This window comes from Chroicocephalus ridibundus, chromosome 6, assembly GCF_963924245.1.
Source record: "Chroicocephalus ridibundus chromosome 6, bChrRid1.1, whole genome shotgun sequence".
Taxonomy (NCBI): Eukaryota; Metazoa; Chordata; class Aves; order Charadriiformes; family Laridae; genus Chroicocephalus; species Chroicocephalus ridibundus.
The window spans coordinates 56,863,321-56,877,646 of NC_086289.1; the positions used below are offsets into that span (position 1 = coordinate 56,863,321).

Sequence of the window (14,326 nt, forward strand, 5' to 3'; positions counted from 1 at the left end):
CTGGGTGGTATGTGCCATTTTGCAGCGTGAGGTCTTTTCTAGGCTAAGCAATGTGTCAGTTTTTTCCAGTCTTCTCTTGTATGTTACGCTTTCTAGACCTCTCATGTCTTCAGAGGACATTTTTGGGCCCTTTCTGAGCTCTGCATCTAATATGTGGTTGTCTGTAGTTGCAGAGAGCAATGCAGGTTGCTTGTAAATCTGGATTTCTACAGGAGTTCTTTGCTTGTGGCTGCTCTTCTGTGTCACCTCTGTTATAATGGCATATCCCCCTGGGCCTGTGTATCGTAGTAAAATAACTGAATGAGCATCTACAAATTAATAATTACTGAATTAGAGGGCTACAAGGAGCCAAAAAAAAGTCTTCTCATCTGTCCTTCCAGTGGAGATCAGCTTTTCCTGTGTCATTCCTGTCAGATGTGTATCTAATCTGTACCTAAAGCCAGAAAGTGATGGTGACTCCATGCTCTCCCCTAGGCAATCTGTCCTAGTTTTTCATTATCCATACTGTTCGTGGTTTATTGATTTTCTTTAACTTCAGTCTTCTCTGCTTCAATTTGAATCCCTTAAGTCTTGTTTTATCTGTCATACATTTGGGGAGAAGATTACTACCTTATATCAGTAGTTAAAGACTGCTTTCGCATTATATTCTCTCTACGAACTACACACCGTACTTTCAGTCTTTCTCCATGGCTTATTCATCTGAGATCATTCTTGTTCGTCTCCTGTCTATTGCCGCTTGCTCCGTGTATCCTGATGTAGGATACACATCAAGCTTTCTTGAATGTTCCAGCTGAGGTCTTACCTGTGCCAAGCTCAGGTTCCCCGTGCCACTGTAACTACTGTACCTCTTGTTTTAGCCATGTGTTCTGTTGGGAGTGTCAGAAAATCCCTGGAAACCATTTACATGAATGAGGCAGGAGTCTTGTGGCAAAAGCACAGTTGGTAGTTATACTAACTCACCCATGTAGTGAGTTAGTGTATCTAATCTCTATCAAATCAAGTGACATCAAATGAAATCATCAGTGATGATGCAATCATCACTGGAATAAAAGGTTCCTGAGAATAGGCAGGTTCTTGGAGACAGAAGAGGGCATTTTGGTCACAGATTCATACAACCCTTGTGGATCTTGAAATGTAAGGCAGGGCTTATGTGACCTCACTTCATCTCATGAGTCAGAGATTTCATTCCCCGGTGCCTAGTCACGTAATCTTGTATTTACAGTGTAGCTCTGAGGTCAGGAGGTGTTACCATTGTTTTACAGAGGAGGAACATAGGTGAAATCAGGTATCCAAGGCCAAAGGAGAAATAAGGCATTAAGGTGGATGCCGAGTAGCTACAGCAAAAAAAGGCACACTTCCTAAGCCCCAGCAGCTGAATGGCTTGTGCCCACATTTAATAATATGTAGTACACTTCAGGCTTCAGTCCAGGTCTGAAACCGTGGCAGTCACTCAACAAGAAAGGCTTGCTCTTCCTTGCAGTGCTATGTGGACATAGAAAGGATTTGAGCTTGTTTAGGAGCAGTGCACCCTGATGACATGGTTCAGCTGCAGATCAGGCCTAGCGCTGATGCAGTTCTTGTGCCTATAGTGAAGGCGTTAAAATACCTGTAAATAGCCCTTCTGCTTTCTGTTACGTGGGAAGAGAAGCGACACAGTGAGCAAAAGAGGTCTTTGCAAATGGTGCAACTTCACGCAGCTAAATCCATGCTCTGCAACAGCGTTGCTAGCTAAGTTTTTCTTGAAAGATGTTATTTGATACAAATGTGCATGTTACTTGATCTTTTCTGCTTTTAAAAGCTCATGAAGATTATTTCTCAACCACTGTGGAGAGAGGAGGAAAGGAGTGAGGAGATCGTTGGCTCTGGAGTATCTCATGTCACTCTAGTAGGCAAAACTCAAATAAGGTGTAAGGATGCAAAGTTGTGCTGGATTCAGTTCACTTCCTGAACTTGTGAGCAAGACCTAGCCTGTCCTTGTCAAACGTCTGAAAATCAACCTTCCCGTGCTCCTCATTTTACTGCTGGCTTCAGATCTGATGCAGTCTGCTTGTAAGAGCTGCCTTTAGCTGTAAAGCCTGTCGACTGAGTTTCTGTTTGTGTAACATTAGCAAGAGTCCAGAGGCAAGGTTATACCTTTCAGGGCAACTGTGTAAGAAACAACTACTAAAGGTCAGTAGGGGCAGTTGGGGAGGGGAAGTCCTCATGTATTTCATGCATATGGAGTGACAGGGACCAGGAGTTAACCTAAAAATGAAGGGCAATGACAAGAAGAGGAGGAAAAAAGCTTGTCTGACTGTCAAAGGCCAGGCTGACTTTGTTAGCAAAGCTCTTACTTAAAGCTATTGAGAACATGCAGTTAGTAATGGCAAGTCAGACTGAGACATATCAAGTAATAATGCTTTTATTATTTATATCTCATGATAGGGGTGCCTGTTTAACTAAGAGTCCCACAGAGCCCCATTAAACTCATCCCAATGATGCAAAATAAGGAACTATACTTTTCCTCCATACTTGTTCTTTCTTCTTACTTACTATCTTCCCCTTGATGCCTATCTCACTTCTCCCTTCTCCTTGAGGCCGTTCCTTCTTAAAATGCAGTAAGAAAGAGTCTACAAATGTGTTAGGTGCATTTCTGTTCTGTCAGCCCTGCAAGTCCCCAGCTGATGTATATACATACCTTTATACGTCTCTTTCCTTACTGCCCTTGAGGTTTTCTCCTCTGTTTATGCAGTAGTTTGTGTAAGGAGACCTCAACCCTCAGAGAGGCATTAGACTCAACAGAGAAATGAAAAGATAAAAATAATGAGCAGGGGCTGAGACAGCTGAATTCCTGGCTCTGCTACAGATGCCGTGGTATGACTTGAGCGAGTAATTTACTCTGAATCTGTAAAATGAAGATAGTACTTCCTCCCTCTCCTTCTTTCCCTCCCTTTATCTTACATAATCAGACTATAAACACTATGGGGCAGGCACTCTCACCATATTTATCCAGCACTTAGCGCAATTAGGTCATGGGCTCTCTAGCATCTAGGAACTCAGCAGTATGATGTGCCGGAGGAGGGGTGTCTGGTGTAATAATATTGCAACAGGGCTGATAAAAAGGAGCAGCATGACCACAGAAATATTAGTTTAAAAGCAAACAACATAATCAAGAGGGAGATGCAGTAGCTGAGTGTATTGGGCAATTTGTGATGTTTCCAGTGATGGTAGGAGGAGATCAAGAAAAGCAGGATTTTGTATCAGTCACTGCCTTGTGTCTCCCAGGCTTCGTATAGGCCTTTTCCTTCAAAGGGCTCTTTCAATTAACAGAATTATAACTGTCTGGAGACGGATTTTCTTGACTAAACAAAGCAAGCCTATGGTTCTAAAAATGGGCTGAGCGATTAGATTATAAGACAAACAAGCCATATATCTCATGACTTTGTACTTGACTTCCAACTTCATTGCAGTCCCAAACTTGAACCCTGAATTCTGAACACTGATCACTGAACATCAGCGCGTGCCTGGTGGCTACATGTGCAATCATACACTTAGGATTTCCTGGACCACTCTTTGTCTTTAATGGAGTCTTTTTTCAAATAGCTTGCTTCTTCAGATGAGTTTGCCCTGTCTTTAAAGTATTTGCTGTCTTTCTACTCCTCCGATTCAGCATTCCTCCTATAATTTCTCAGTGGCACTCAGGAAAACAGAGTGGCTTCTGAAAAAAAGGATTGAGTTTAAAAAAAGTAAATATGTCTATGCTAAAGCATATTCACAAAAAAGTGACTGCAGCAAGTTTACAGTGGAAGAACAAACCACCACAGCACTCTCTGCCTGGTCTCCTAGAACAGAAGTGACCACTTCTTTCACCAGGAGTCTTAAAGGTTGCCACTCAGAAAAGTGTTCAAGCATGTCGTTGAACACTCTGAAGGGAAACAAACTGTGAGTCTTGTGTTCGTTTACCAGGCCAAAAAGATTTTTTAAAGAGTATACAAACATCCGCTGGTAGAAGGATGTTAGTACTTGAAGCCTCCTAGCTGTGTAACACTAGAGTTCAGCAGGGGCCCAGTCTATGGAGGAGGAGTCACATAGTTTCTGGGTGGGATTGTTGGTCTGTGCAGAGCTATGTTGCTTCTGCCAGACAGCTTCAATCTCATGTAAATGCGTCTGCCTTACAGAAACGTTCGTGGTAAAATTTAGATAGAGGTAGATGTACATTTGCCTCCATAACTTTGAGGCAAGAGCTTCCCTGCGGCCAATTTGAATTTCCATTTTAGCACAAAAAGTGTTTCAGTGAGGCTTAGTCCCCTGTTCCATGGGAGCAGTGATGTTACCTGCTCATATCTTTACACTGTATCTTCAACATGAATGCATTAACTTCTGATTTTTTTCTTCTGGGGCAGTCCCGAGCTTTTTCTGTTAAAAAAGTAGAGGAAGAGTGTGAGGGAGGGAGGAAGATTATTGACTTGGTATTATAAGGCAACCAAAATATATCCCTGTTTTCATGAAAGATCATTAGAAATCTAACAGTGTAAGCTCTCCATGTGTTGAAGGCAGGACAATGAAGCAATATATTCCCTTTTAGATTTGCCAGCAGAGGGAGTACTGCAATGCAATGAATGCAGATAGTTTCAAATAGCAGGGAGATTGCTTGGGTCTGAATTTTAGCTGTTTGTATTCCAAATTTTATTTGACGACTTATATTGTTGTGTTGACCAAAAAATGATCTAATAACAATAATAATTATTGATGCAGTTTAAACTTTACATTTCAAGAGTGAACCTACATAGTTAGCATCTTGGCTAAAATGTAGAATTTCTTTTGGTACAAATAAGCTGTCGGTTTTTAATGTACTTGTGAGAATAAATCTACAAATATTTTCGTACTAGTTGTTTCTGGTCTTGCTGCACTGATAAAAATGTATTTCTGATGCAAACTGCAGTTTGTAAAACTTAATGGAAGAAATAAACCACAAATTCAAGGTAGAGGGAGCCATGGACTTTTCAGTTTTGTGCAATCATATTGTACAAATGACATATCTACTTCACATGATAAATCTTTATGCCTCTTCCCTGCCTCGCCTCTTCATCTGCTGGGCAGTCCTTGTCTGGCTGGAGCTAAAGCAGCACTGAGGAATTTGTTGGTGAGACGCTTGACCGGCAGCACAGTCAGAGTCTGGAATGCAGCTTGTATTTATTAAAAGGAGTGTGTATTTCTCTGTGCAAGCTGAGTCTGACCAGGCACCTCATCGCAGCCTCTAGATGGCACCCAGATTACGCATTGTTACTAGAAACTATTACACCTTGGCCAACATGTTTTATCTTGGCCAACATTTCTGCTAAGCTGTATGTGGTAGCAGGAGTGTTAATGTCAAAGGAGGGAGATAATGTTTTTGGCTTTGGGCTATAAAACTGTTTTTGTGTTGGAGTTGGCTTGTTGAAAGGAATGAGAGAAGCTGTGTGGAGTGTAGCAGGCCCCCTGCTTGTGGCATTTTTCTGCTGATGCAGTCCTGTACTCAACCAAGTGTCATGAGACAACAACATGGTGGAGGCCCAGATTTACCTCTGGGGCCAGGTTATTGGCTGTAATGTCGAACACTGAACACTGAACAGACAAACGGTCGATCAAGCTGCCAGCAGGGGGAAACGCACTGAGTTTTTGGCAGTTACGATGTTTAGGTATTTCACTGATTTTGTGCGTTCTTTTGCCATCGGTTCCAACCTCTTCTCCCCCTTGTCTTCATCTGGCACTATCACCTCAAGTGATGGTAGCTGCCAGAGATGTATGCAATTGCTCACGTAGTCCTGCTGATTTTGGAGCTGCTTAACCATTTGGAGGCTTTCCAGTGAAGGCAGTAAATCCAACTAGAGCAAGACACTTATGCAGAGGATGTCTGCATGTTGTTTCCTCATGCCACTCGCTGTTAGTATAGTGCAAGTTCTCACAAATCAACAGAACTGGCTTTGAGGTCTTTTTCAGCAAAAAGTAACTGCACTGTTTGGGAACAATAAAAAGCTCATTCATCTCTTGTGGAAGAGGGAGATATGTTGGTTTAGTGACTTTATATATGAATGGTTCTATATATAAAAATGTTGCGGCTTAAGGACAGAGTACTCTGCAAATAGTGCTATTGCTCTGTATAGATGATTAATGAAACAACTGTGTCACCAGACTGCTCAAGGACTTAGTGCCAAAGTTCCTTTTGGATGCCCGTGCATACCTGCACTGACGGAAGCAAGAACCTCCTGGGGAAGTTCTGCTTTTTTCATCCCTCTGTGAATTTTGTTTCCTGTTGTGCAGTTAAGATGCAAATGTTTGTGTCCTGCATCAAAAACTGAATATGTTTTGCAAGTAAAATGTCGTAATTCAGTGGTTATAGAGTGCTTTCCTCTCTACCTGCAGAGGGTGTAATTTCTAGTGTCTTCCGGAGTGCCTGCTGAACTGCTATTTCTGCACAGAGCAGAATCAGTCTGAAGGTTCAGAACCACTGCTGACAACAGTATCACTTCTCAGCAGTCCTCATCAAGATGCAGTGCTGCATCTGCTCTTATTCATACTGTTTTGCTCTTTACAAACATCTGTAGCACCTATAATATCCACTGAAATGACACACAATTCAGAAAAAGTGTTTTTCTGCTGACTGGGAAAGCAAAGTTCTGTCTGAAGTTAATATCTTTACTTCTTACTCGTTAAGTGTAACAAGGTTCGTTTTTATGAGGAAGTAGTAGAAAATGAAGGCTTTGCCAGTGTGCCCTCTTTTCCTTTTTCATTCCCTTCTTTCCATTATTCATGATGAAGGCAATTTAAGAAAAGGGCTTGGATAGTTGGATTTGATCAGGAAGATAATTTGAGGCCTTGGGGACATTATGTGGCTATCTTACGTGATGTTTTATTTTATAGCTTCTAATCTGAATCTACTCAGTTCTCAAGCCTGTGATTGTCTGTGTTGGGAAGACAAGTCTACATCAAAGAACCTGCCCATTGTAAACTTCCCCCCCTTCTGCTCTGAGTCCTTTAGATTCAATTTTTACAGGAAAAAACAGTAAAACACAAGGAGAAGTAGTCCCACAAATCCTAACAAAGTATACACACTACAGGTTGAGAGGAAATTAAACTACATATGATAGGTGGTCAGAGCAAAGGCCTGGCCTTCTGGAGGCACTGAGAAGTCAAAGACCCATAGAAGAAGGTAAAAAAGGCACCATCTGCATGTTTTTTGGCCTGTTAAGACTTCTTCCCTGGTCACCATGGGAAGTTCAGTGGGCTCATGAATTTCAGGTTTACTAGAGGTCAGCTCTAAGCCTCCCTTGCCTGTTAGGCAGAGGGCTTTGACAGACATAGCAGGAACTGAAGCCTCTATGTCCTCTCCCTCCTGAGGGGAACTCCATCCCAGGGTGCATCTGGTAGAGCAGGCCCCACCGGGCTGATCCTGATGCCCGCTCTTCCCCTTAGCAGCGCTGGGGGCACGTGTTCAGTCCTGGGCTCGGTCCAGGAATGCTGGTTGACATTAACTGGTGCTCTTCATACCTAGAATTTGTTTCCTTATTTCCCACAAGGTACGGAGGCAATTGTGGGCCCTCTGCTTCTGCTTGAATTGCATGATTTTGTATAATACCCATTAAAAACAAATAATTGATTTGTGAGGGGTCACAATACAAATATCCTGACATAGCTACGTTTGGAATGATACATGGACTGTAAGGGATCTTTTTTGTTTATAATTTAATTCATAATTATCCTTGGGGACAGTTGGGCTTCTTCATTACTTTGTTCTTACTTGCCTGAACAGTTTTTATCTTAGTTTATTGCCATCTGTAAATTTGCGTTCAGAACACTGTTGAAGAGGCAGTGCTGTTACTGCTGAACAGCTGCTGCGGTACTCACTGCTGGGTGAGCCAACTGCTCGCAGTTTGCGCTGCTCCATCATTGTGTGAAGTGCTAGTCTGTGCTGCTTTAATGCTGGTCATTTCTGTCCTGGTGACAGTGGCATTTGACGTTATTAAAGGACCTCAATTACATGTATCACTGATTGCACACAGTAAAGGACACGTTGCTCTGCTGGTTACGTGACTCATGTTGCCATTATAGAGCAATTTGGTCAGGTTTAATGGTGCGAAAGTGATTTTTGGACTTGGTTGAAGCACTGAATGCTCTCCCTCCTCCATTCAATTTGTATTTTCCTTCTTCTGACAAGACAAAATACTAATCTTCTTATTGAGACTCTCTTTTGGAAATAACCTTAGTGCTTCCTTTTTCTGATTTACCCTCTGTGTTTTGGAGTCTAGAATCAGAAACTCTTGTGACATATCCTTTGATGTGATTTGGAATTTGGCTTCCCATATGAAGACTCACACATCCTCTGTGACAAAGCACCCTGGTGAAGGTGACGTGCAACTCAGGCTGAGAGACCTTGTGTTCTAGTTTGATGGTTGCCATTCACTTGTGGTTTGTTGGGTTTTTTTTTAGAAATGTCTTTCATTGTTTATTATCTCAGTTTTCAGATTTTGAAATGTGCTGGTTATTCTTGTGACGACTGTTACCAAAACCTGGTTAAAGAGGCATCCAGCATTAGGGTTAAAGGCTGCCATTTATGTTTATGTAGCTTCTCTTTCTAGGTATTAATGGACTGAGGCTGGAATCAGCTAAATATCTTTGTTGGGTACATTTGTAGAACTTCTGACAATAGCTGTACTTGAATCTGACAAACGGCAAGTACTAGTTTTACCTCAGGAAAGCTTGCTGTGATTTCATTTTCTACTTTAAAATTGAAAAATATCTAGACTTCTTTCTGATGGTTAAAGAAAAGACTGAGGCTCTCCCAGGTTAGCTGTCTGGGACAAAGACATTTCCTAATATTGACAGTGCGGTTTTGATCTTTCTGCGCTCAGCCACTGATTTGGATGTGCTCTGATAACTAATATATGTTATGCTCCTGGTATAACCCTTATGGAAAATGAAATCAAAAACTTCTTTCACCTTTGGTTAAGGCTTTGGTATAGGTAGTATCCAGTTATTCTAGTGCAAAACTCTTCTGTATCTATTTATGTCACATTTCTGTAGTTTGGACAGTAACAATTACTTCTCAGGTTTATCACATAAACTTCCTCCTCAGATGAGAAAGTGGCTTTATTAGAGTTTTTAGGCCTGCTGGCAAGGGATTGTTTCCATTTTCCTATTTGAATGTGAAATGTGTCTTGGTATTGGCTTGTGAAAGATAAGGCCAAAACTCACATCTTGGCCTCTATATAATTACATATTAAAATGAAAAAAAAATTAGGAAATAAAAATTAAGAAATAGAAAAACCTCAGGTCCATCTATAAGTAAAATAGCGAGTATAACTTCAGTGTGTATTAAATTAATTGTGTTCCTAAGTCCCTTTTTCTAATAATAGTTCATGCTGCCCTGCTGCTGTAGGAAATCATTGCTAAATCATTCTTTTCTGTTTATTCACAGACCCCAGAGCCAGTTGAAAACTACATCAGTGAAGGAGAGTTTGAAGATGAGCTGAGTTCTTCTACGCCGAGCACGATCGAGCTGGAGATACGTGGATCCAGCCAAGAAACAGATGAAGATTATTTTGAGACCCTGTCACATCAGAGTGGATCTTTGTCAGATGTAAAAACTGAGCCTTATGAGAGTGCATCAGACACAGAATCTGTTTCCAGTGATGTAACTGGGGAAACTTGCTTGGATTCAAACTGCCTTTTTATTGAAAAAAAACCTCTGTGCTGTAGTCTTCCTAAAGCAAAGGCAGAAACAACCCTCCATGAACTTAAGTGCTCAAGGCAACCAGAATTTACCCAGCAGGTGCGGTTAGAAGTATCCTCCGAAATAAAAGCAGCAGCAAGCAAAACTGAATTTTGCATACAATCTCCGAAGTCAGAACGTGAAGAATTGGGTGATGAAGAGCTAACATTAACTAGGGGTACTTCCAACAGAGAGAACCAAGTCAGACAAGAGGGCATTGTATTACAGACAAATAGAAAGTTTGTAGCAGTATTGCAAAATAAAGTGAAGTTTGAAAACAGTAAAGTGCAGTCCTGTACCAACTCAGTACCTACAGAAGATGATGTTACAAGAGAGAAGGAACATCCTGCAGTATTAAGCATTGCTTGTTTCAAAGCAAACTCAGAAAGTTCTTTGATTTTTCCTGAGGTACAGCAATTTTCCTTCCGTTCAGATGCAACATCAAGGTGTAGTTTGCCTAATCTTCATTTTGAAAAAAATGGACCTAACTATAGAAGTTACACTGAGACATCTGACTATATGCGTGAATTAGATTCTATGTCCAATATAAAATGCAGCAGGAGGAACTCAGTTGACAGTGAGGAAACTACAGGTAAAAGGATAAAACGTGGAAGTACAGAGACCATGTTGACAACAGATTCATTCTTTTACCAGAGTTGCTTCAAACCAAGATCTCAACCACCACTCACAAGGTCAGAGATTACAGAAAGTAAAACATGGCACAGTGTACCTGAAAATATCAGTGCTCAAAGCAAGACAGAATATGTGGGGAACTGTATTCATCTGACAGACAAATTTAGATGGTCATGTTCCAGAATACACCTTCAGGGGCTGGATTTTGAACACACTTGGAAAAATTTAGGAAGGGTACCTGTAAGCCCTGAAAAGGCAATAAAAATAGAGGGCAAAGTTGGCATAAAAAGATCTCTTAATACTGACATAGACTCAAATGAGTGTCAGGTTTCTCAGACAGCAGGCTCTTCCCAGTGCATTGATTATTTGCACTCTAAATCAGAGACATGTGGCCTTAGCCCAGAAGCAGTAGGTACATCTGCTGATAGCTTATCTTCTACAGAGATCGATGCTTGTGAGTGTAACCCTAAACAAAAGGAGACTTCATCTGCCCTGGACTATGAGCCAGTGATCATAAATGCTGAAGAACTTACAAAAAGTGACCAGTACAAAGCTGAAAGAGATCTGGGAGCAGACAGATTCCCTTTTGATATTGACGTTGAATCTGGCATTGGTGACACCGAGAACCTAGCAGCTTGTCACGTAGGTTTTCCTGCTGTTGTCGAAAACAGAGATTGCAGTTATTCTGTAAACTGTGTTTCCACTGCTACAATACAGCAAAAAAGTTTGAAGGAGAATGGCCTTGAATCTGAACTCTCAGGTATGGAGATCGCGGTAGGGGAAAGATGGGTAGATGATTCTTCTAACCTTGACTTGGGTTGGAAGGTCCTGGACACCACATTGCAGCCAGGTGGCAGTAACACTGAGGCAGAGCAGAAAGAGTCAATGCAGCGAAATACAAGGTGCAAAACTGGTGCCTTAAGGAGTCATTCTGAGCTAGTAACAAATGAAGAACCTACTCATGAAGGAAAGGATGAAGACAGTATCTTTGCTGTTGAAATGGCTCCCAGATCAGATTGTATAAGCCAGAGAAGGCATTTAATGACTCTTCCAGAGTTAAAGTCTGCCCTAATTATACTATCTGTAGAGCAGAAAGGATTACAGTCCAAGACACTGAATGATAACCTTCCTACTGAAGTAATTGGAACATTGAGACATGTAGTGAGCAAGGATTTGATGTCTCCTCGTACTGTCAGCAAAGCTCACGTTGAGCCAGAGAGAGTTCTGAGTGAAAGCTGTAGCTGTGAAGAACAAATTCTGGCCACCCACCTCATTCCTGGTCGTGCAGAGGTACTCCCTGGTGGGGATACAGCTGAAGAAACCCCAGAAATTTCACAAGAGAAAAGAGAGAAAACAGATGCAGTTTCATCCTTAGGGTTCACCCGTAGTAATTCCACGGTAACAAGTGCAGAAGTGGAATTCAGGAGCGTTACTGTACCACTGGGCAGTGAAATACTTACTGCAGAAAGTCAGGCAGATCAATGTGAAGAAGCACTCTTAAAATCACATAGCAGAAGTGGTGTTACTATCTCTGAAAAAGAGCCTTGCAGAACAAAGACTGGTTTGGAATTAGAGACAGAACAATTCAGAAAGTCATGGGATGAAAGGAGAGATGACCAGGTGTCTAAGGAAGAGGAATTCGAAACGCATGAAGGCAGAGAGGAGGGCTTATCTATAACTAGTGCAGTGACACTGGAAGCGTGCAATGTAAGCAACTTGTGTCAGGGAAATGGTGCTGATGTTGACCTTCAAGGGGCCATCATGATCTCTGAACAAGCGGTGGGCAGGCAAGGAACTGAAGGCTGTAATGGTTCAAAGGAGCAAATAGGTATTTGTGAGGAGCCTTCTCCTAGTGAAGGAAAGGAGAGCTCTCCTGCAGAAGACACAGCTAGCCCTAGCAAAGACAGCGCGCTGAATCTAGATGCGTCTGATGTCTTTAACTATTCTGTGAAAAGGGAGACCCATAATACTTGTGTGCTGGGCCTAGATAATATAAGTACCTGCAGCACTAACAGCGAGGAAATGGATGAGAACTCAGTCCATATCCTGGGAAGCAGCAGTGGTCTCTATAAAGCTGTGCAAAAGCCAACAAAGAATGGGAATAGTGGGAAAGCTTCCAGATTTTTAGTATTCTCAAAAATGACTTCTTTCAGGAAAACTAAGCCTGCCACAGCAGAAAATCAGGGAAGCAGCAGCTTCTCTGGCAGCAAAGCAAAGATGGAAGAACTGGATGCTGGGAAAGAGGATGAAGACACTGAAAGTTTACAGTCTTTCAAAAGTTGTTCATCTGGTTCAGCCTTCCACAGGAAGGAAAGCTACACCTCTGAGTACTCCGACGATGATGATTTATTCTATGAGAGACCTGCAGGATTATTCAACAGAATGAGCCTGAGGAAGGCTTCTGGCTCTGGTCGGATACTGATGGAAGATGTAGATACAAATTCAACTTCTCCCACTCTGGCTGCTGTCAAATATGCAGATCATCAAGCTTCAGGTTCATCTGAAAACAATGACAGTGAACCTGTGGAATACTCTGGCACTAGAAAATCGTTCCCTGAAAATGAATACAAAAGAAACAAAAACCCCGAGGGTAAGAAGTTCAAGACAAGGTTGGCCTTGGCACACAAATCCCTCTCAAGCTTATTTGAATCCAAATCTCCAGAAAAGGAAAATACTGAGCAAAGCTCAAGAGTATCACTGAAAAATGAAAAGGAGAAAGCCAAACTTCGCCAGAGCGCCTGGAAAGCTTTTCTAAAAAGCAAGGAGGCAGATGGACTAAAAAGGCCTGTCTTAGCAAGTTTATCACCAACACAAGACAGTCTTGATGCAACTAGAGGCCATGTAATGAGAACAGCGTCAGTAGAGCGACAGGGTAGTTCCAATGGACACACATTTTTTAAAACAGAAACGGCTAATGGCTCCTCAACAGAACCCAACTATTTTGACACCTCTGTGGAGCCTGTTGATGTCTCTTCACCTGCAGGTATGTGGAGAAAACGAATACAGTCCCATGACCTGGGCATCAGATACTCACAGAGTTCAGACTGTGATGAACAACAGGAGGCTCTGAGCAACAGTTTAAATACTTCTTTAGAAGAATACTGGATGAAATCTCCATTTAGCCCCACTGACTTGCAGTTGTCATTTAGTCAGTCAAGCCCATCATGTCCCCAGCTCACTAATTCTGACGGTAAAGATATGCCTTGTAGGCCCATGAGTCCTAAACCGCAGAGTCCACGATCTGCTTCTCAACACAAGAGCTTCCGTTATCCCGGAAGAATATGTGCCACTTCAATGATCTCTCTTGGGAACAGCTCTGCCGTTGAAAGCAATTTGGAGGCTCCTGAGAGACCAAAGACACTGAAACCCAGAGGTAGTCTCTTACTTTCTGTACACTCATTGGACAACGAATACCAGAGGGATGACAGCGGCATAAGTAGTCAATCCCAGATCAGCTTAAATACAGCTTCTTCCATTAGTGACATGCTCCGAGATGAGGTGAGTTGTTGTCTGGCAATGATCAGGTGGTGGTTTGGTTTGCAGAGTCTTTTGGTTTAATGTGGTTTAGTAATTCCAGTGAAACTCTTTGATGGGTTAGTGAACACATTGGTTAGATGGGTGCATAAATATTCCTCTTCGGCTAAGATAGGTAGCACTACTTAATCTTTCTGTTTCTATTTAAGACTATATGAATTGATGCATTCTTTAAGGGAGGATTTACCACAAAAATCTAAAGGAATAGATCGTCACAACAGTGCTAATGCCTAATATGCTTCAGACAGATAACAAAGATGCCGCCCTGTGTTCAACTCCAGTTTTTAGCTGGGTCTTACCCCTCTAGAGGTAAAGCGGAATTGTAACTTGTGTATAGTAAATTAATTTATGGAAGTGAAAGGCAACACAGGAATCAATTTTCATTGCTAGCAGTCACTTTATAAGAAGTAAAATCTTTTTCTTTAGACAATG

At 41.8% G+C, this 14,326-nt stretch overlaps 1 protein-coding gene across 1 annotated transcript in view; it reads left to right on the top strand.

Annotated features, from left to right (window-relative positions):
* ARHGEF4 (Rho guanine nucleotide exchange factor 4) overlaps positions 1-14,326 on the top strand; it is a 220,061-nt gene that overhangs the window by 86,689 nt on the left and 119,046 nt on the right. The window contains exon 4 of the mRNA XM_063337393.1: positions 9,434-13,858. Within this exon, the coding sequence (XP_063193463.1) occupies positions 9,434-13,858 (4,425 nt within the window). The remainder of the gene's footprint in view (positions 1-9,433; positions 13,859-14,326) is intronic.